Genomic DNA, 23,284 nt, shown 5'->3' with positions numbered 1-23,284 from the left:
TCTGTTTGTGTAAACTTCTGGGGAACCACCCAGCTGTTTTCCAAAGCGGCTGCGTGTGTGCATTGCCACCAGCAACGTATGAGGGTTCCATTCGTTGTAATTCAGAATTCCAGATCTTCTGATGATAAGTTGGGGATGAAGGGGAGGTGAGAGAGACGATTCTCAGGCTCTCTTGTGTCCCCGAATCGTATGCCGGACTGCCTGTTCTGCCTTTCCGAAGGTAGCTGTGTCAGCTACCAAGAAACCAGCCGGCTTCCCTGCCCCACACAATTGCTTTGCGTCACCAGGCTGATAAAATGCCTGCGGTCTGTGGCCACGCAGAGCATATTGATGTTATAGCCTGGCTGTTTGTAATCCTTGCCTCCTGACTTTGGAGATACCAGCAACCTGATCGTCTTGGTCCCAGTTAGAGAAAAATTCCAAATAAAAAACCCTTTGCCATGAGCCATCCAGGTCTGGACATGTCAAAATCACTTACGTGACATACACCAAAGACAGCTGTAGAGACTGCACAGCAAAAGAGCAGCTTTTGTTTTTGTCGGAGTTTATATTCTCCAAGCTGAGCTTACAGCCCTTTCTTTGGCAGCCCAGACTGGCCGTTCTTACATCTGTACTGAAATGACTGTGTGTGTGTTCAAGGGAGGGGAAGGGGCCGGCTCTTCCTTTAGGCCTATCTGGGTCCTGGTGAGGACACACACTGTACATTCTGAAGCTTTGTTTGCAGCTGGAAAAAATTAGCCACACTCAGATCTTTCTCACTGCAGGTCCCGTCAGGAAGCCCAAGTATGTGGAAAGCCCCAGAGTGCCTGGAGATACAGTCATAATCCCGTTCCGAGACGTGCCCAAGCCAACAGAGCCCAGTGAAAATGGTAAGAATATGTTTTCAATGATTTTCCCCCCTCAAGATTTTACACCATGACACTCCACTTCTGAATGAAAACTTGAGTGCCTCTTGCAGGAGTGCTTTGCTAAACTGAATGTATCTGGGAGGTGGTTTTCCTTGGGCAGTTACAGAGATCTGTTTCGTTAATGTAAATTCTTGGGATTATGTACACAGTGTAGGAATAGTTGAGTGGGTGCATGTGCATTGCTTACAGGTTGAGACTTAACTTCCTGTCAATTTTGACCTTCCTGGTTTGGGGGGACATGAAAAGCCAGCCAGTAGACTGCTTCCAAGATTTTGTTCTGTTTTGTTTTTTAGTGCTCCATCGTTTTAGAATATTCAACAGCAGGCTTTGGCTGAAAAGCTGAAACTGTAGCTAGACAAAGCTTATAATAACTAGCTTTCTTAAAAGCATTTGGTAACTTTTGAAAGCTGCTTATTTTTTTTTTAAACATCAAAAGTTTTTCTTCAGAAAATGTTGAAGTAGAGGCAAAAAAAATATCCAAATTGATTGAAACTTTTCATGAAGACACTTTATATTTTGCTTTTTTCCCTATATCTGGAAATACGTGTAACAGACGGTACATACTCTAGCATTTCGTAGATGTATTAATAGTTCTTTATTTTTTTTAATCGATTCCAGAATGTACCTGTTTGTTTCTTTCTCTGGGGTGGGGGGTTGTGTCCACAACTCACAACTCTAAGGTCTTTAATTTATGTGTTTTGAACTTACATCCTGTTTTCCTGCAGAAACACATGGTTAAGAATCCTGGCATATGTAGAGAAGCCTGTTGTACCCCCAATATGCACACAGGTTTATGTAGTAATGCTGAAAGAGAAAACTCACCCATATTTCCACCTTGGAAGACCTGGCATCCTCCTCTCCCTAATTGTGGGTGGAGAGGGGTATAGCTTCTTTATGTTCTACCACTGTATGTGCATTTCATGTTTCTGCTGAGGCATAGGAGGGAGTGGGTACGAAGTGTAGGGCATGGTAGGAACATGGAGTGGGGTGGCAGTAGTGGTGGTGAAAATAAAGCTAAAAATGAGCTGAGTGTGAGGGGTTGGCAGGAGAGGAAAATCAAGAATAGGAGTTTGGGGTGGGCGGGGGTCGAGATGGGACCAGGAACTGAGCATTCTGGGCAGGGAAGAGATGCTGTTGCCTGCATCCTGGCATGAGAAATGCCACCCTTTTTCCTTCTGTTCAGGCACCCAGCCGTTTGGTTTAGGTAAGAGGTTCCCACTAGGATTTGTGCTGAGGAGGGGCAGGGCACCAGGTATGTGGTGGTGCAGAGGGGCGAGGGTCCACAGTGCTGTCTGGTCAGGATAGCCGGAAACCCTGCAGACATGAGGACCCTCCTGGTTGTGAATTCACGTGTGCAAGGTGTCTGTGGGTCAGTCTTCTCGCTCATTTCTATTCTGGGTGTCAAAAAGAAAGTGAAAACCTGTTCCTCTGAAGTGAGTATCAATAATCTGAATTTACTGAGCTGTCTGCCCATTTCAGAATAAGCCTGCCCCCCCCTTACCCTCATCCCCACCTGCCTTTGGAGTCCTGGTTGGTTACGCCCCTGCCATTTGGCTGGTGTGAACTCCATTATGTGACGCCTTCCTCGGTGGCCAGGAGTCCTGTTGACATCCTGTCTAGAGTTTAGGGCTCCCCCTGGGGTAAGAATGAGGACAAATTTGGGATTTTTATTGGGCAAAGAAAAGAGGTTATAAAACAGTTCCCGCTGTGAACTTTTCTGCCCTTGCCCAAGGCAGAATTGGCTTTCTTAGGGGAGGAGGTATTCTTACGCTTGGCTGCCAGCTGAGCTAAATTCAAGCAGCGTGATTGATATTGTTGGTGTAGCCTGCGGTCTGCTTACAGAGGGGCTTACTCTCGAGACCCTGACTCCTGGATTCAGCATCATCAGTCTCCATGGGGACTGAAATTATGACATACCTGGGCTACGAATACACACCAGGAGTTTCCAGAAGTCTCACCTAGAATTAAGAAGCAGGATACATTTCCCCTTTTTTGGGCGTCGGGAAAGGGGCGTAGTTCATGCTTGCGGGCACGTGGTCTTTTGTGGCTAGCCACGAAGCCGGTGGAAGCCCCAGGAGAGTTGTCTGTTGGTTGATGAAGAGGTGATTGCCTAACAAAATTTAACTTGATGATTAGTAAACGATGGTGTGTTTTGTAATCCCCATGGAATCCTTTACATTTCAGTGGGGTTAATTAAGTTTGCCATATTAAAGTACAAATTTTATGTCCAGGTCACTGAATCTGAAGGCGAGGCTGGAGCAAACTAAAACTAATTGAGTTTGAGTATTAGCCCAAGCATGTACAGATGCATGCATGATGGACTAAATCCTAATTTCTAGGGTTTCATGGTAGCAGCATTACTTAAGTTTTAATTTAAAATTTGGGCTTATACTTTCCGTATTTCCTTTGGGCATTTTTAAAAAGTCTCTAAGACACTTTTCTGGATTCTGTCAATAATAGCATTTCAGTAATCCCCAGACCAACAAACTATTGACGACAGCCCCTCACGAAATGCTTTTGAAATTTCCCATAGACTCGTGAAATATCAAGTTATTCCTAGATGTTTGAAATACCCTTTCCAGACTAAGCTGCCTCACTTTATGGTCGTGTTGCTCCATAAATTCTTGACTCTTAGCTCTCTGAAATTTAAATCAAAGTAAAACAAAACCAATGAGCACTTTGAATTTATCCATGAACTTATAAGCAGTTGTATTTATGTGTAATCTGCTTATTTTAGCCATCTGGGTAGTGGGATATATGATATGGGCAGATGAACATTTTTATTATAAGCAAAGAACCTGTTTATTAAAGTTTACATTAACCTGGAAACATCTTTATGGAAAGAGATTCTACTTTATTCAGTATTTTAAAATATTTTGGAAAAACAGCACTTTCTACTCTGACAAAAAGAGTGACTTAGTGAGGTCCTCAAACAAAATACAATCCCCTTTTTCCTGTCAAATGATCCTAATAAGCTATGTGTCATATAGAGTATGTTCTTCACAAATAAGCTTCCTATTGCTAAACCAACGTATTGTTTAAGGGGAAAATGTCACCCACAAAACAATACCTCTGCCTTAAGGGAAAATAGAAAACTAGATAAATTACGGAGGGTTATTAGGTTATAATAGGATTCACAGCTATGTTTCTTGGAATTAGGGGCAACCATAATCCATTTAGGTTTGCTTCAATCTATCCTTAGCTACTTAAGCAAGCTTTGATGGGGAGGGGTGAGAAAGTTTTAGTCTTATGAGTCATTGCTTGGTGAAGTCTCAAAATACGATGAAACTTTTTTTTCTAGCAGTGTGGTTAGCAAGTAAAACCAACACATATGAAACAGCAGAATAATTAAATGCAGGACTATCTTACTGGGAGGAGTGAATCTTTTTTAGATATATGTTTAAGTACACATTGATGCCTTATGCTTTTGATCACTATTATAAACATTCAAAAAGATGTAGAGAATGAAACAGGTATAAAGAATATGGTACCTGTCTACCCACTACTCAGTTTAAGAAATAAAACATGACTGTGTTTCCTCCTGATCACATTTCTCTTCCTTTCCCGAGAGGTAACCTTGCTCCTGCTTTTTTAATTTTCAGCTTCTTAGCATGGTGATGCAGCACTTGACCGATGGTTGGATAAGGTTTTAGTTAGATGGAGGTACAGAAGGGGGACATCCCTGGTATGTGTGTAGTGGAGGAGAGACTAGAGGTAGAGTAGCCATTCGTTCTGCATTCCCTTGAATAAATATTAAATTCTTGTGCTGTGAAAAGTACTGTGTTGGATGCTATTTGAGATGGGTTATCAAGCATAAGTCCTTTTTTCTTGGAGGCTTAGAGTCTGGTCAGGGATTAAAGACATATATATACAGAGTAACTATAGTACAGGGGTGAGGGAGTAGTGTTGACTAATCCAAGCTGGGTGACCAGTTGGGTGCAGATGGAGGTGCTGTGCCGGGAAAGACTTGCTTGGAGTACTATGCCTTGATTCACTTGTTGGCAAAGTATAGGATGGAGTGGGGCAGGAAAGGGACTAGAGTCAGGGAGAATGGTTAGAAAATGATTTCAGTAGTTAAGTGAGAGAATAAGATCTCAAATTAGAACAGGGGCCTCCCTGGGGGCGCAGTGGTTGAGAGTCCGCCTGCCGATGCAGGGGACACGGGTTCGTGCCCCGGTCCGGGAAGATCCCACATGCCGCGGAGCGGCTGGGCCCGTGCGCCATGCCGCCTAGCCTGCGCGTCTGGAGCCTGTGCTCTGCAACGGGAGAGGCCACAGCAGTGAGAGGCCCGGGTACCGCAAAAAAAAAAAAAAAAAAAAATTAGAACAGGGTCAGGAAAAAAGTGATACAGGAAGATTCCTGAGGAATTGCAAGGATCTGGAAGCCATAAGAGACAAAGATGATGACATCAGGGTTTTGAGACTACATTAACCAGACACTAGGAGAGAGGGACCTGTCCATTTTGGTTTGAGTTCAGTTTCGGGCATGTTGAGTTTGAGGTCTGGGCACATCTAGGCAAAAGTGTCCAATGAACAGTTGGAAAAATCAAACTGGGGCTTAAGAAAGAGCTCAGGCGGTAAATTGAGCAGCCTTTTACTTAGAGGGAACGTGATGAGGTTAGGTGCATTACACTAGGGAAAAGGTCATTGAGAGAAGAGACCTGAAAACCTCTGGTATTTTATTTTTGAGCTGTGAATAAGGTGGAAGAAGCACCAGCAAAAGGGTAGAAGAACCCACAAGACCACACAGTGTCCATGGGTTTCCCCTCTGAGTGTCTGATGTGACAGTTGCCACTTTCTTCCTTGCAGAGCAGAGTATCTGCCAAGGTCAAAAATTTACAGGAAAATCAAAAGAGGAGATGGGGCATGAAAAGAGAGTTACTGTGCCTAATAGGGCTGTTTTAGGAGGCTTGTGAAGGTGAATGAGTTTAAGTTGTAGGTATGTGATAAGGAAATGGAATTGCTGAGGTTATCTTTTCCGCCTAAGAAGCTGAGCAAGTAAGGGAAGATGAGAGATCAGTTAGTAGGGTGGAGGGAGTCTGCGACTATGGTTTTATTTATTATTTTTATGAGAAGGGAGAATTTAGTACAATTGAAGACTTAAAGGTTCTACAGGAGTGGGACATGGACTTCTAGGCATCCCTGAGACCCTTGCAGAGGGTCTGTGAAGTCACAGCTCTTTGCATAATAACACTAAGATATTTCCATTTCTTTTGCATTGACAGTTGCAGTGATGGTGCAAGGGCAATTGTTGGTAAGACTTCTGATGCCTTAATACATGTTAAAGTAGGGGCTCCTGCTATTCTAGGGCTACATGTGGTATTTTTTTTTTTTACCAACACCCACTTGCAGCAGAAATAATAATTCACTGAAAAATGTCCTTGAATGAAGCCCTAAAAATAACGAATTTTAAGTCTTGACCCTTGAATACCCATCTTTTTAATATTCTGTGTGATGAAATGGGAAGTCCGCAGAAAGCAGCGTCCACTGTGTGCTGAAGTATGATGGTTGTCTCAAGGAAAAGCCCCTGTGTAATTGTTTGAATTGCAAGCTGAACTAGCCTTTCTTTAAAAAAAAAAAAAAAAAAGAACATCATTTTTACTTGAAAGTACAACTGACAAATCAGGGTTATTCAGAATTGGGTATTTGACATGTTTCCTCGAAAAGGAACAAAATGAACACCTCCAATTAAAAAAACAAACAAAAAATCCTGACAGGGATTAGTTGCCAATGATACAATTTGACCTTTCGAATGAAAATTAGGTTTTGGGGAATATGCATCTGTCGCAAAAAGCTTGATGGCTTCCCAAGACTTTGCTATTGAGATCTGTGGTGATGTTAATGAATGTGATATTTTGGTGTTGTATAATAAAATGTGTCAACACTTGCAAGATCTGCAAAACCAGTATTTTCCAAATGACCCAGTGCATGATGTTAGAAAATCTTGCATGGGTAAAATCCATTTGAAGCATAAAACAGACCATTGGATTTTACTGTAACAGAGTACAGAAGTTCACTGATTCAGATTCAGATCAACATTGGAACTCACCTTTAAGAAATTGCTACTTGTCAGATTGGGGAGGTGTCAAAGAAGAATATATGTAATTAACTGGAAAGGTTCCTCCCTTTCCCAACTGTTCAATACATTGTTCTCTAAAGCCACAATTCTTCACATGCTTCAACCCATAGAACCTATCACAACAGATTGAATGCAGAAGTAGACATTAGAATCCAACTGTCTTCTATTAAATCAGACCTTAAAAAGAATTTGCAAAAATGTAAAACAATGCCATTCTTAACTTTTTAAATTAAAATACGGTTATTATCAAAAATATTATTTGTTAGTGTAATTTTTATTAACCCAAAATGGATTAACAGAGATTTTAACATTCTTAGTTTTAATTTCAAACATGCTAAATATCAATAGACATAACCCATATAAGCCCAAGCTCTTTGGAGTTCTTACTTTTTAGCGGTGAGCTCTGATACTAAAAGATTTGAGAACCACTGGCTTAGAGGAAGGAAAAGAGAGGGAGAAAATAAAAATAGGTGAGAAAATTGATTCACAGACTAATAGTTATCTAGACTGGAGAGGATGAGGACTTAAAGCGGCAGTGTGACTGAAGAGAAAAAGGCGAATTCAGGAAACATTTTGAAACAGGAAATGGTAAGATTTGGTAACAATTTCAGTGTGGGATGCATGAGATGAAAAGCCTAAAGATAACTTATACGATAACTATGTTTTGGTATTCCAGACTAGAAACCAGTTATTGACAGAACCAGATCAGGTTCATGGATAGATGCTCCTCTGTAAATAGTATTTTTGGAAATTGAAGGAGGAGGGAATGGCGATGCCTTAGGAGAAGGAGTAAGCAGAAAGAAACAGGAAAATGTTTGTGGAGTAGAAGGCAAGGAAGGCAAGAGGTTTAGCAAGAAGCAGGTCCTAGACAGGTAGAGGCAGAGGAAGGGATTTAACATCAATCAAGGCTGTGTCTCACTTAACAGACTTGATTCAGAAGTACTGTCTTGGAAGTTGATGTTAAGTCAGTGGTTCACGGTTACCTGCTAGTGAATAGCCAAGCGTCATCAACAGTGCCCAGCGCTCTGTTGAGGTTGAGAAGACTGAGAGTGGAGAAAAGGCTTCTCTTGACGGCATTATCACTGGTAATCCCCAGGCACTTCCAAGGTTCTAATAGCGTCTGGCTTTAAAGAAGGCAGAATGATTATATGGGAAATGAAAGCAGTTAAGTGTGGGCCAAGTTGGAACAGTTTGATAGCAGGAGGGGATTTGTTGTCTTGAAGGAATAGTGAGTTCAGAAAAAGTTAAATTAAGGCAGAAAAATTCTAAACAGAAAACTATTTTTTTTTCCGTAAAGAGAAATATATGCACATTAAATATAGAACGGAAGCCATGAAAACAGAAAATGAAGTAATAGTGAGAAAGTGGGCTCTTGGTGTTAAAATTGGTAGAACTAATGACCAACTTTGGTACAGTGTTTTATCTCAAAGATATTCGGCTCATAAGATGTTTCTCACATTTGTTTTGAGCTTCACAATCTTTAAGAAGTAGGTGATGGCCACTTCCCTGATGAGGAAATTGAGGTTTAGAGAGGCTCACGCTGTAAGGGATCCAGAATAGCTTTAGTGTGGGGAAGTCTTTTCCTCTGAGTCTGTAGGGGGGGAGGGTGAGGGGATGGTTATTAAGGGGACAAATAGGTTTGAAGTTAGGATGGAGCCAGTCACCTTGTGGACCGTACCTGGATGTTGGCACCCCAGATGTGATCTAACAGGTGTGAACAGGTGAAAAGAGCCAGGCAGGGAGTGATCAAAGAAATTCCCTTTGCCTTTCTCCATGTGATTATTCCACAGTGGTGTAATAGCAAGGATTTCATGAGAACATTATTGGGAGGAATATCGCTCTCCACTTACCTAACGGGTTCCTAGGGAGTGTGAGGCCAGATACTCTCTCACCTCCAGCTACAGTCATCGTAAGTTCTTTGGCTATTTAAATCTATGAGATGTGAAAGCATTGCTAAGAGATGAGGTCTTTCTCTCCAGCCCTTATCCCACTGCTGTGGGGTAAGGTACACCCATTATTGATGAGTGATTTAATATTAACTACACAAATGAAAATAGACTATCTAGAATATCCCATTGAATTTTGGTTTGGGAGTCGTTCTGGAATCATTAGCTCAAAGAAAATCCTATCTGACTGTTCAAATCTCAGTATTTGGTAATTGACTATGGAAGGACAAATACATTTCCATTTCACAGTCGAGTGTATCAGTGTGTGTTCCCAGGCAACTCATCTCCCCCAAAATGGCACTGTCACACTTCACCCAGGGGTCCTTCTGCCAGAATGAAAAGTTCAGCGAGAGACACTCTGTGCATTAGGGAAGGAAAGATGCGGACAGCTTGACGTGGATTAAGGAATTCAGACCAAAGGCGACTTCTGAGGGGAAGGTCACTAGGATGACATTTTAGTAGAAAGAGTAATATGAAAAGACAGTTGGGAAGCTTCTGGAAGAAAGAAAATTGTAGTGGCTTAATGGATGCCAAAACTGCAATAAAGAACATCTGTTCATTCCTCCCAAACCTGGGTAGATTTTTGGAACGTTGGTAGCAACAAAGACCAGATTGAACAGTTAAGAGAACAAGTTAATGATGAATTTGGGCATCTCTTGTCTCTTCAGGAGACTGGAATGGCCACTGCTCCCCAACTTGTCTGAAGGGGGGAAGTTTAGATGACTAGTTGACTTTGAATTTATATATACACACACACACACACACACACACGTGTGTGTGTGTGTGTGTGTATATATATATATATATATATATATACATACAGTGATATGCGTATATAAAATTATTATTTTCTTAATGAAAACCTTGACAATCTGGGGTGAATCTGCTGCCTCCGGCCCCCCTCCCACCCAGGACATACACAGGATGCGGGTCTCAGAGTGAGCCATTGGCTGTGGCCCTGTTTGTAGTCAGGGTAAATTTCGTGACGGCAGCTGCCAACTGGGAGTAGTTTTTGGCTCTCTCCCCAGAGTGTTTCAGGTTGAACCAGAAGCTAGACATTCTGGGGCAGGTCACAATTGGGAAGCAGTGTAGAGATTGTTTTGAAAAGAAAGTGGGGTGTGGAGTAGAGAAAGTGCTGAGTACTGGCCCCTCACCCACTTCTTCCCCTTTCCAGCTGCATCCTGTTCTCTCCCTCCCGTCCAGCTGCCACACCTAAGATAAAGTAGCTGCCCTGCCTGAGCCTTGGGGCAGGGGAGGGCGGCACTGATCCTGTTCTGAAGTGGTCCAGCCCTTGGGTGTGCCTGGGTCATGCTGATTTGGTTTGGTTCCTGGTTTCCTTTCCCCAGTGCCCATGTACCTTAAGAGTCAAAATGTGGTTGGAGATCTCTGGTGGGAAGGGACCTTCTGTAGAGTGGCTTTGAGGGTGTGGTTGACCTGCCCTGGGGTGGCTTCCTTACCCCTGTCATTGGTTTGGGGCCACTGCTCCTTCGTGTTATGGGTTTATCTCAAATGATCCAGAAACATCAGGGCTCTTTTAACCCACAACGATCAAGCCTTGGTTATTTTATCTCTGCAGTATTCTAGAGCAACTGAAAACTGTCCAAGCTGGGAAACAGCTCTTCTCACCCTAAACATTGGGAGCTTTTGAGAGCAAGCCAAGGGGTGGGGTACTTTTCCTTCCTTGAGGATACAGTCAGCCTAGTTCCTCTTACAGCTGCCATCCTGGGAGCATGACTTAGCAAAACTCATAATGTGGGTGAGTATAATACAGATGGTCTTCTCAGCTCTGCTTATGTTGATTTTTGTAGTTCCTTACAAAAGGCAAAGTTAGCATTGAACTTTGGGGTTGATGTTGTAGCTCAAAAGTAATATCTCGAATTTGTTCTTTCCTCATTTTATTTTTCTGTGACCTATTATCTGTAGATTTCCACATCCAGGGAAAATTGTTCATGAAGGTATGGATCTAGGTACCTAGACAATTAACAAAAAACAACAAAACATTAAGAGGAACGACTGTTACGGGTTGTATGTTGTTCTTAAGCTCTAACTTTTGTAGGCACAGTTAACTTTATACGTTATTTCATTCCCTGATGGATGCTGACTTAAAACTGTAAGAGAGCTGTTAGAATGATGTGAATATCATTTTGTCCACCAAAATTAAGTTCCCTTAGGCTTTGGATACAAGATTAATCTACAGCTCAACATTTAAGTCAAGTCCAACAATAAAATTATCTCGAGTGCACCGAGCAAGATGACCAGGCTTAGGGCATCCAAACATGCCCTGTGACCTTCAGGTGGAACGTGCTTCCAGCCTTACTGTGGAGTGTGCTGAGAAGACAACCCATTTTTCTGCACCTCCCCATGGACAGCAGGGTGTACTACTGGGCCCTGTCTCTTAGGACACAGTTCACTGGGACTTAAGATCTTTGTTTCAACGTGGATCCCTGATGATTGACCCTTGGGTTGGAATTCTGGTTTTGACTTTCACTCCTAGGGGGTGTGCACAGGAAGTTTCCACTGAAGTGGTCATGCCTCTTTCTTGTTAAATGAGAGCTTGCATTTCAGTCCCCCTCTGCCCCCGCATCTAATAGCTCTGGCAGCATGCCACTTGGATTTTACTTTATTTCAGCCTCCTGTTGGCATTGGACACACTGTGCTCTTCAAGAGTAAGAGGAGTAGGCCTTTTTCTGCCTTTGGTGTCTGAAGTACCCATTTTTCATGCCATGGAAGTAGGAATTGCCATCAGAAGATGACACCGTGTCTCCTCATTCGGGTCAACAATTTCACCCTTTGCACTTGGAGTTTCTCTTTTACTGTTTGCTTAACCTGTCACAGTCTCTTAATTAGAATGTATTGCTGGCGGACAGGCAGCATTGTCAAACTTTGTGCGTTTTATAAAAATACGCAGAAGCACCAGACAGGCAGCTGTAATGCCAACTCCTCCAGATGCGATACTGCAATTCCAGAGAGGGGTGTCTTTCATTGTTTTCTTTCTTTCTTCCAGAAGCAAAGGCCGATAACGAACCGAGCTGTTCGCCAGCAGCTCAAGAACTGTTGACAAGGCTGGGATTTTTACTGGGAGAAGGGATTCCAAGCTCCACACACATCACCATTGAAGAAAAAAACGAAACCATGGTAATGCCCGAGGAGGACACTGCATGTCATACTTGCTCAGGGGATGAATGAAGGCATGACCGTCTTCCCCCCTCCCTGAGTGGGGAGGTCATTGTTCGGGCCAAATGAGTCTGGGCTGCTGCGTGTTGAAATGCATTTCAACAGTGTGTTTGTGAATCTCTGTAGTTGAGGTTGGGGCGGTGAGGAGAAGCAGAAGGGTGTAGAATTTACGAAAATGTCCACATTAACCTGATCAGCACCCGGAGAAGAGTAGCGGAGTGAATTAAAGCGGCTGAGAGAATTCCTTAGTAACGACACTACTTTTATCTTTATAGCACCGTTCTTCTCATCTGGCTGCTTTGGTGTACGCTTTCCTGTGCATTTTTATCCGTTGAAATTTTGGAGGGTCAGTGGGGTGAGGAAAAGATTTATAGGAGATTATATATAGAGACAAAATAAAATGAGATCAAATGGTCCATCTACGGAGGAGCACTCCCCTTCCTAGGGAACAGCAGCCTGCCACATCTGAGATGAGAAGTGTACGTCTGAATAGCAACGAGGGGCCGGAGCCTCTGCCCCCTGCGAGGGTCTCAGGGAGGGTGTCATGCATTGATTAAGATCGCAGTGGCCACCCGTCTCCTTCCCCTGATCGCAGAGCCCATAAATCTTAAGGAATCGAACCAGGTTGCAGTGCTTGTGAAACATTACAAAAACAGAATTCCCAGATTTAACGCACAGAGGTCAAAGAACCCATTTGTCTTCTGCAGACGTTAAATGAAAGGGAGTCTGCCTGTTTGCTATTTCTGCTCTACTAAATGCACATTCCCACTAAATTATTTCTAAGACTGCCCTTTTAAGAAAAAAGAAGATGGCAAAGTCGGGGGAACAGAACTAGGAGATTTCTCTTTTAAATGTTGGAAGACCGTATATATTAAGATCGCTAGATTTGAAGAACAAAACAAAACTGTTTTCCATTTTCCGGTTTGTAGTTTCATTGTTTCAGCATCAAAAACAAAGGGATGTGTAGCTGCGCTAACTCCTCCTTCCCTTCATCTTACAGTGCACAGCTCTGAGCCAAGGCATCAGTCCTTGCTCCACACTTACAAGCAGTACCGCGTCTCCTAGCACCGATAGCCCCTGCTCAACCTTGAATAGCTGTGTCAGCAAGACGGCAGCCAACAAAAGTCCCTGTGAGACCATTAGCAGCCCTAGTTCCACCCTGGAAAGCAAGGACAGTGGAATCATAGGTAAGAAGCTCACTCCTCGGTCATGTGCTGGCTCCGTGCGTTTCAGCCAGAGCGTTCACCAGGCACGTCTTAAGAGGGTTTTAGCATGCGCGGTTTCTGAAGGTCGGGCCTGCCCTGTCCTTTGCAGATAGCACCGGCTCCATGGACAGCTGAGAGGATGAAGCATTGGCTTTTACGTTCCTTGGTGTTTACTTTTATAACCCTGGGCTCATTTGGTAAAAAATTTTCCAGATCAGGTCTGGCCTGGGAAGTTACAAAAATCTTCCCTCCTCACTGAGCAATTCTACTTGATGGGAATCGGGTCTGGATAGGACACACCGTAGGGCAAGGAAATCCCTGCATATTGAGAAGTCTTCCCAGCTCAGTCTCAAGGTCACTGATCTCCCACGTATTTCTGGGTGTGTGTTCTTTAGTTTCTTATAACGGCGTCTGACCACTGTTCGGAGGCCAGGAGTTTCTAAGGAAACCTAACTGCCCACACACACCCACGCCCATACCCACAAAGTAGGTGTGCTTGTGCTGAGCTGTGAGTCTGGAGACAGAGTGTAGTCCTGACCCTTAGGCTGCTTGACTAGGTGACTTGAGCAACATTTCATTGAATTCTTTGCACACTTCTTTCCTTCTCAAAGGAAATCAAAAGTAAGGCTTCTGATTAGGTCAGTAGTTTCTAGTCCCATGTTCACAATAGCATCAACCAGGGAATTTAAGAGCCCTTGTCTTTACATACTATCCCAGACAGAGTGCGTTCGCATTTCTGCAGGAGGGCCTGGGCGCCTGTGTGTCCCAGTCTGCAGCCTGGTGTCTTTCGGGGGAGCCGTTCGGGTCTCTTGTGTGCTGAGGCCATGCTGCTGTCTGACACCAGTGCTCTCCTGCACAGCTCAGCCCCTCCCTGTTGCCCAAGTGATGCACTTATCTTTGAGGGATAGTTTATGTTTTATGTATGTAACCAAATGCAGTGACATTTGAGCTTTGTTTTCTCCAGTCGCCTGCAATTTCTTTCAAGTGTAATTTGAAAAACCCAGCTCTGCAGGTTCATCCAGTTTTATTTTGGCGATTGCCCCAGAAGATCTGTGAGATGCCTAGGACTGGGTAGTGGGCTCTGTGAGGGGTCGGTCAGCACGAGGAAGGCAGTCTCTTCCCTCAGTTTTCACTTGGATCAGGATCTTCTATGGGTTTTTGTTTCCTTTTTGTTTGAGTTGTCTCATTGAGATATAATTTGCATACCACAATATTCACCCATTTAAACCATTGAGTGGACTGTGTTTATTCAGTACTGTGCAGCCATCACCACAATCTGATTTCAGAATATTTTTACCACTTCAGAAAGAAAACCTGTACCCTTAGAAGTCACACCTCGTTTCCCCGCACACCCCAGCCCTACTCAACTGGTAATCGACTTTCTGTCTCTACAGACCGGCTAGCTCATTCTGGACATTTCATGTGAATGGTGGGTTGTGGTTTTTGTAGCAGGTTTGAATTCTTTTCACTCAGCTTCAAGCCCTTCCAGTGAGCTTATTCTGCTAATTCCCCTTTCTCATCTCACTCTGCTTCCCCACCTGCTGTTTTGTCTAACAGATTTTTCCCAGTGTTACCTCTGTTTTCATGCCCCGTCTCTCTGAGCTGCCCACCACCGAAGGATCTCTGGTATTAATTCTGTGATAGCCAGATGACTTTCTTTTTTTTTTTACAAATTATTTATTCATTTATTTTTGACTGCTTGGGGCCTCCGTTGCTGCGCGCAGACTCGCGCTGTCGTAAAGAGCTGGGGCTACTTTTTGTTGCGGTGCGCGGACTTCGAGCCGTGGTGGCTTTAGCTGTTCCAGGTGACTTTCTTTACAGCATTCTTAGCCTTCTGCAATGTCCTCTCCTCCTCAGAGTTTGTCTTCCTTCAAGAAATTGGCTAGCGCTACAGATTTTTTTTTTTTTTTTTGACAGCCTTTTACTTCTTATTCTGGGTTCTGGCCTTGACGTCTCATGCCTCTGATTATGGCCAAGCCAATTTCTTGTTTTGACAGAAACCCTTTCAATGACAGAAAACTACCCTCATTCATTCATTCATTCTCACTCTGTCTCTTTCTCTCATTGAGAGATTGCTGCTATGTTAAAGGTGTTCTAAAGAGGGAAAAGAAAAGGTGCTGGTTGGTCTTCTGCATTGTCAATGAACGACTGAACTGCAGGAGTATTGAGGCTCTTAATTAGTACTTGATTTAATACAGTCCCTGCTGAGCCCAGACCAGTGAGTCCCCCTATTACATGCTCTCCGTAGATCTCAATATTTTCAATTTACTTATTTTTTCTTTTTAATTTTTTTTTTTGTTTATTTTATTTTTGGCTGTGTTGGGTCTTCGTTTCTGTGCGAGGGCTTTCTCTAGTTGCAGCTAGTGGGGGCCACTCTTCATCGCGGTGTGCGGGCCTCTCACTGTCGCGGCCTCTCTTGTTGCGGAGCACAGGCTCCAGACGCGCAGGCTCAGTAGTTGTGGCTCATGGGCCTAGTTGCTCTGCGCCATGTGGGATCTTCCCAGACCAGGGCTCGAACCCGTGTCCCCTGCATCGGCAGGCAGATTCTCAACCATTCCGCCACCAGGGAAGCCCCTCGGTTTACTTATTTTTGTTTTGTTATTTACTTTTGTCTCTACATAGTTAGGGGGTCTCATTTATCTTATTCTGGCTGTCTACTGGGCTCCTAGCATGGTGTTGGGCATGAGAAATTACGGAAAGAGAATTGTGGCTACTTACCAAGTTGCATTGCAGGAGGCAGTGGTTTAGTTGGTTTCTGAGGAAGCTATGTAGGATTCCCATTCCAAGTTGGCATTGTCCAGTCTTTTCATGTCGTCTGTATTTTAAGTTGTGTCTTGTCGTTAAAGTTAAATGACCCACTTCATATCATTGAGGCTGTCCTTCCTTCCTTGACTCAGTCAACATGTTCCCTTAACTCGGCTGAACAGGAAAAATGGCAACGATTGAGATGAAAGTGGGAGGAACTGGGAAGAGGTTCCTGAGTCCCTCTTTCAGCAAAGACCCCCTGCTTCATGCGACTGTGCTTCGTGCCCGGTCACCTGATCTCCTGCAGGGAGCGAGGATCATAGGTGGCCGAGAGGGAAACCCTGTGCTGGTGACAGTGTTTCTCTGTTCTCTCTCCTTCAGGGACCTGCAGAATTAGAACCTGTTGCCAAGGGACACATTGGAGGTGTGGTAGGGAGGAGAAGGAAAAACAAGCATTTCATCTCCAGACAGACTTACCCACAGCTCTCTGTGAAGAGGTGGGCGTGGCAGGGCCAGAGGAGGGACGAGCTTCCTCCTGAATCAGTACAGGGTACGCAGGTTCCGTTGCCGCTTCAAGGAGCAGGGATCTGTGACTCAGTTGTGGTTCTGTGATTGCTGGGGGGTGGGCAGTGACGAACATGTCTGTTTTATAAGGTGTAGCCTTTGGGCATCTTAACTGTTCCACAGAGTAAAATATTCAAGAACACAGTGATCCCATTGGGCACCGATGAAGGCGAGATATGTTGGCTTCCTGCTTTGGGAGGCCCTGCAGCTGCTTGTAAAACAGGCTGGTTAAGATTCATGTCCCGGATTACACAGGGCCTGGAGAAGGGAGGAAGAGGCTTTCCATTTAATTTTCCATTTGAAGTTGTTTGAGATTTATCAACCCATGGAGCTCAGGTTGGAGTGGCAAAGGTTTGGGGGTGGGCTGACGTAAAGAGCACACAACTCATGACATAGCAAGCTTTGGGAAAGCTGTAGGCTCCCATCCAGGGCTCAGACCAGAGCTCCACGTACAGTATTAGCACAGTTTATTTAGGGGAAATTTCTAACAATGCTAACCCATCCTTAAAAATTCCTGGGCCTCCCCCTTACTATTCAAGGTGACTTCCTTCATGATGATTCTATTCAGTCTAAATATTTTTGCCCAACAGATGCCATGAAGGGAAGTTTGTGTTCCCACGTGCCCAGACAGCCTTCTCAGGCTGCCACAGGGTGCCCTGCCTGGGTTCTGTTTCTACTGGTTTTGATTCATTTGCAGGTGAAGAGAATTTCCTTTGGGAATTGCTTAGTAGGAGAAAGGGCAGGCTAATGACCATGTAGAGGAATTTATTTGGGCCCCTTCCAGTCCCTCTCTGTGGAGGCCAAGGCCTAGCGGGGCCCCTCTCCACCCACTGCCCCATGTTCATGCTGTAATGCAGAGGGGAGTCCCGCTGCATCCTATTTCAGGAGCTCCAAGTTCTTCCAACATAAATGTCTTTAGAAGTTTAATAATTCTGTCATGTAGAAATACTGTCTGAGCTGGATGGGATTAACTACATTCCCTACAAATGTCTTTTTTTTTTTTTTTTTTTTTTTGTGATACGCGGGCCTCTCATTGTTGTGGCCTCTCCCGTTGCGGAGCACAGGCTCCAACGCGCAGGCTCAGCAGCCATGGCTCACGGGCCCAGCTGCTCCGCGGCACGTGGGATCTTCCTGGACCGGGGCACGAACCCGTGTCCCCTGCATCGGCAGGCGGACTCTCAACCACTGCGCCACCAGGGAAGCCCTCTTTTTTTTTTTTAAAGTAAAATTCCTTACTCTTTACATAATAAAATCATTGGCATTACCTAGAAGTTAGTGTCTGATTTTCAAAGCTGCAGTGTGAAAACCTTCTAAATGTGACAGCAGCTGTACTCAGTCACCATGAAGCAGCTTTTTAATTATTTGCTTTGAAAAGGAAGACTTTATAAAGAAGTAGCATTTAAAGGTATTTCCTCCATGGTGGAAAGAACATTTTTTCTTAGTGACACTCCCTTGAATATAACTTGCTTCCAACTGTTACAAATGGAAATTGTAGACTATTAATCCCAGCTTAGAAAAAAATTAAGTACAGGCAGACCTGCAGGCTTGATTCCAGACCACCATAACAGAGCAAATATCGCAGTAAAGCGAGTCACACAAATTTTTTTGTTTTTTAATGTGTATAAAAGTTGTACTGTAGTCTGTTAAGTGTGCAACAGCATTATGTCTAAAGAAAAAAGCAGTGTACTTACCTTAATTAAAAAATACGTTATTGCTAAAAAATGCTGACCGTCATCGGTGCCTTCAGCGAGTTGTAATCTTTTTGTTGGTAGAGGATTTGAAATATTTCGAGAATGACCAAAATGTGACACATAGACATGAAGTGAGCAAATGCTGTTGGAAAAATGGCGCCCTTAGACTTGTTCAATGCCGAGTTGCCACAAACCTTCAATTTGAAAAAAAACCCAATTTCTATGAAGTGCAATAAAACATAGCATGCCTCTGTGTATTCATTGGAATCTGTGTGAAAACCAATCTGATTAAAAAAAAGAAAACATCACTGAGAATAGCAGGCTTTAAAGCACTTCTTGATTTAAAGGTACTGTTTAGTTTTTATGTCCATATCATGTTCAGTATTTTATGTGTGTGTGTATGTATTTCAGAGAAATGGGCTATTTATTTAGGGAGAAAGAGGATGGATGTTGGATGAGGAGAAACAAACAAAACTCAGCTTTCCTATCAAGATTTAAAACAATAATAAATCCTTCCTATCCATTAATGATAGAGGTGCCCAGGAGAAGGATTTCCAGGTAGCAATTTAAAAAATTCTGGCAGAGAGAGAGGCCATTGAAAGTCAGTCATGCCTTCCATTTCCTTTCTCTGCCACCTGCTTGTACCTGCTGACATTTATAATCTCCCAGTGGCTTTCATAGCTTGTTGGATGGGTTTCCTTCTGAGAGTTGGTGTTAGGACAGCCCCATGAAGGGAGGGGAGGGAGTTCTGAGTGGAGGACAGCCATATCTCACCTCTCACCCCACCATCTCCTGCACTGGGTGTGTCTTCTCAGCAGATCAGGTGTGTCTCCACCTGCCCTGCTGCCCCACACCTGAGCCACCCGCATTCCACCAGGCCAGGTAGCTTTCAGGATGATTAAGTGCTCAGAATTTTAAGAGGGTAAAGCAAGAACTCAGGCTTTTCCTGCTGCCTTTCCCCTTTCTCTGGGGGGGGGGGGGCGGGGGAGGGAGCTTACATTTGCTCTCCCGCTGCTCACTTTGAAGCTGGGAGGCAGGTCTACATTTTTTTTAATTAATTAATTTATTTGTTTTATTTTTGGCTGTGTTGGTATATATTTAGGCAGGGGAATTACCGTCACAGGAATATTGCTCCTGCAAAAGTGGCTTGCAGTGAAATACCGGACACTTGATTAGCATCCTTGCTGGAGTTTGATAATATTTGTTCTTCTGCCCAGTTGCTTAGGACATAAAGAAAAGTTACCCATGGGCTGACTTCTATCTTCCTGCATCTCTCTTCTCTGCCTTCCTAGGCTTGTAAAATGAAAGTGATTCTAGAGGTAGCTTTAGACCTTTTATTTCCTGGACTTTGTGTCCCAAGGGAGATGATCAGATGCAGAGAGAGGCACACAAAGAGGAATTAATTGTACTTTATTTTCCTTTTTAACTTGTTGTAACTCCTGTCCTTTTGATTTTATGCTAATACTGCTTTGTTGCCACCTGTCTTGCCCTGCTTGCTACTAAATTGAAATGCTTTGAAATTGATTTGGTAATAACTATTTAGAGTGTTTCAAATCTGTGTTACTATTCATTTTGCTACACTGCCTGCAATTTAAAAAATCATCCTTAATTATAGAAGCTTTTTAATCTCTTGGGTGAAGGAGGAAAATTTGCTTTTACATATATAATTTGGTAACGTACTTAACATGGGAAAGGAGTCCTTGGCGGTGATGCGAGTTAGCAAAGCGCTTGCTATACTTGTATTCAGACCGTGGTTGGATTCTCCGGGCTGTTTTGTCGGAAGCATTTACTGGCCCCGACTGCACACCGGGAGCACGTTTTTTTCAGTACTGGGACAACAGAGATAGGCATAGTATCTACTTTAAAACTTGTTTACCTGTGGAACCAAAGAGTGGTCTCCTGCCCTTTGAAACTTGGGCAAGTTGTCACTAGCTGAAAAGGGTTTAAAACATGGCAGTGCCCTCTGATGGAAGGTGTATGCCGTAGGTGCATAATAATACCAACCCCTGATAGTGCCTTCTGCTTTTTTCTGGAAGAATCCAGAATTCTGTGGAGTCATTGGACTAAGTCAGAAGTGCCAGCGTCTAGACCTTTGGTGTTCGGGTTATGCGAAGCCTTACGGGGACACCGTGTCACGTGCTGTTGCTAGAAAACTTCCTGTTGTTCAGGTCCGCAGGCCGTTCTCCGGAGGCCACTGCCTGCCCTGTCCCACTGAGTCTGGGCCATGTGGGGTGGGGCTGAGGTTGGAATGGTGTGGCCGAGTGAGGAGGCCTGTCCTCCCCTCCCCCACTGCCCCGCCCCAGCTGCCCACGGAGCGCTGCTGTGACCGCGTGGCTGTGGCTCGGGCCCCTGGCCTCGCTGCCTGTCACAGCAGAGTGTGCCTTGTGCACAGCCGTGAGCACTGAGCCAGAGATTTGGGACAGAGATCTGTCTGTCACGAGCCAAAGCGCAGGGCCCTCGGCGGTTCCCCAGGGCTGGCCAGAGGAGCCACGCGCTGCTGTCCACGCAGAGTGGCGAGAGGAAGAGCCAGAGGTGACTCAGGCCACCCCCCCACCCCCTGCTCCCATCCTGCCAGACGTGAGTGCCTTCGCTCGCCTTCCTGGGCTGCCGGAGGTGAGAGTAGCAAGCCTCAGACTTTGTTCCCTGCGGTTTGTTAGTATGTGGGTGGGGCAGAGGGAGAAGCACAGTCTGGCATTTCTGGTCAGAAGGTTCCCAGCAGGCTGGTTTCATCCTTGCAGTCTTCCCCCTTTGTCACTCAGGGAAGTCCAGAGTGTGGCACGGCAGCCTGAACCGTGTGAGGCGTGAGTACACAGCAGAGGAGTGCACAGCAGAGGAGTGCACCGAGTGCTGTCGGGTCCAAAGGACCAGGTGGTGGGCCCGTGGCTTCCTGGACCTGTCACTTTGATCTTGCCCCAGCCTCGGTGGGACGTTCTTCGCTTTCTAGAGTCGCTGATGATCTTTATGCAGTCGGGTCAAAGAGACAGTGTCTGCACTAGTTGGATTTTCCTTTTTTTACTCACTTCTTCCCTTCCTCCACTTTCATAAGCAACCGGTCTACTTCTTTCTTGTTTGGTCTCTAATTCTTCGGTCCCGTGTTTTAACTTTTAGACTCTTCCCGTCAACTATTAAACTGGATATAGAAGCTGAAAGGTGTTTGTTTGGGTTTTATTAGTGCTACTTTATTTTTCTTCAGTTGTATGGGGAGGAAAGCATTCTTGGGTCCTTATGATATACGAGGCACTTTACATATGCCCTTCTATCTAATTTTCTCTCCCAGGGAGAGAGTTTGGAACAGGACCCGGACATGATTAACACTATTATAATATTCATGTTAGCCACTATTGTTGTTCTTATTTCCTAGGGATACTTATTTATTTATATTTCATCCCTCCCTAGTGGATTTGAAATGCTCATAGGCATTTGCTAAAACAAGATTTTTCTTTTTCAGGGAAGGTATGAGTTGGGAAAGAGTGAGAGAAAAGATGAAGTCAGCAGTCAGGTTCATAAGATTTTATTAATTTTGCTTATAAGTGGGCAGAAAGTTTTAAGATTCCTAGTAACCTGTGTAAAGGGAGAAATACAATCAAACACACAAGATGATGTCAGTAAGGTAAGACAAAAATGTGCCCATTCCTAGTAGTGGGCCCAGAGAGACATACCCCCTTGTGGGTCCTCAAAAGAAGAAAAGCCAAAGTTTGAACCAAGCCCCTTGGCACTTTTCACCTCTTGTCTTTTCCAGAGCTAAGAGAGAGAAGAATTTGGCTCTGTGTATACGTTTGATATCAGTGGCCCTTAGTTTCTAAACAATTCTGGACTAATGCATTAGTCTATAATTATTAGTCCATCTGTAATTCTATTAGTCCATCTATAATTCTGGACTAATACGTTAAATAGTCAATTGTATTTCTATCTATCTGTTTATTATTTTTGGCTGCATTGTGTCTTTGCTGTATGTGGACTTTCTCTAGTTGCGGTGAGCAGGGGCTATTCTTCGTTGCAGTGCACGGGCTTCTCATTGTGGTGGCTTCTCTTGTTGTGGAACACAGGCTCTAGGTGCACGGGCTTCAGTAGTTGTGGCGCGTGGGCTCAGTAGTTGTGGCGCACAGGCTTTGTTGCTTCATGGCATGTGGGATCTTCCTGGACCAGGGATTGAACCCATGTCCCCTGCACTGGCAGGCGGATTCTTAACCACTGTGCCACCAGGGAAGTCCCTTAATTTATTTCTTGATGTTCTTTTAAACCTACAACTTGATTTAGATCCCACCAAACTACTTACTGGGCCCTGGACTTTACTGTTTTTTTGGTTTTTTAAAATTCTGTTTCAAGTGAACATTCAGCATATGAAAGAACCTTCAATAAGCAAAGAGGGGATGAGGGAAAGTTGGGAAGGAGAAGGAATCATTTTATTGCAGTGCCATATGTAGCAAAACGTTTAATGACTGAGTGGGTCTCTCTCTCTGCTTCCCCCACCTCCCTGTCAGACTCCCTCCTGGCTGCTGTGAGCCCATGATTGGCCTCTCTCCACTAGCCCCTGCCCAGGGGCTGCTGTTTTTAACAAGGCAGATTTCATGAACTGCAAAATACTTTTTAGCCACAGATACTTTACAGAACTCCTTTTACATGTTGAGAATCGTACAAGGCAAAGGGAGTTTTAATACACACTGCATGTGCAGTCAAAAGAACTGGGACATACCACTAACTCTGTGTGTGTGTGTGTGAGTGAGAGAGAGAGAGAGAGAGAGAGACAGAGAGAGATCAGTTTCTCCCAGTGTGTTTCCATATCTATAAAGTGGGATTGATGGTTCTCAGCCTTTCCACCTTTTCTCTCGTGTTGTGGTGATCATGTATATGTCTTAACATAATTAGAAAGTGCTTTGGAGGTGGTATAGACCAGTGCACTAGTAGGTCTGGTTAAATGTGCTGTTTCTACAGAGGAAGATAACCCCCTGTCCTTGGCTAAAAGGAATTTTCAA

At 44.2% G+C, this 23,284-nt stretch overlaps 1 protein-coding gene across 1 annotated transcript in view; it reads left to right on the top strand.

Moving 5' to 3' along the window:
- Positions 1–23,284, top strand: part of TANC1 (tetratricopeptide repeat, ankyrin repeat and coiled-coil containing 1) — a 229,711-nt gene that overhangs the window by 140,104 nt on the left and 66,323 nt on the right. The window contains exons 5-7 of the mRNA XM_082658840.1: positions 765–869; positions 11,937–12,067; positions 13,107–13,293. Of these exons, the coding sequence (XP_082514966.1) occupies positions 765–869; positions 11,937–12,067; positions 13,107–13,293 (423 nt within the window). The remainder of the gene's footprint in view (positions 1–764; positions 870–11,936; positions 12,068–13,106; positions 13,294–23,284) is intronic.

The sequence above is a fragment of the Grampus griseus genome (assembly GCF_964374135.1).
Source record: "Grampus griseus genome assembly, chromosome: 7".
Lineage (NCBI taxonomy): Eukaryota > Metazoa > Chordata > Mammalia > Artiodactyla > Delphinidae > Grampus > Grampus griseus.
The sequence above is the reverse complement of the archived record's forward strand: the minus strand, read 5'-3'. Positions and strand labels throughout refer to the sequence as shown.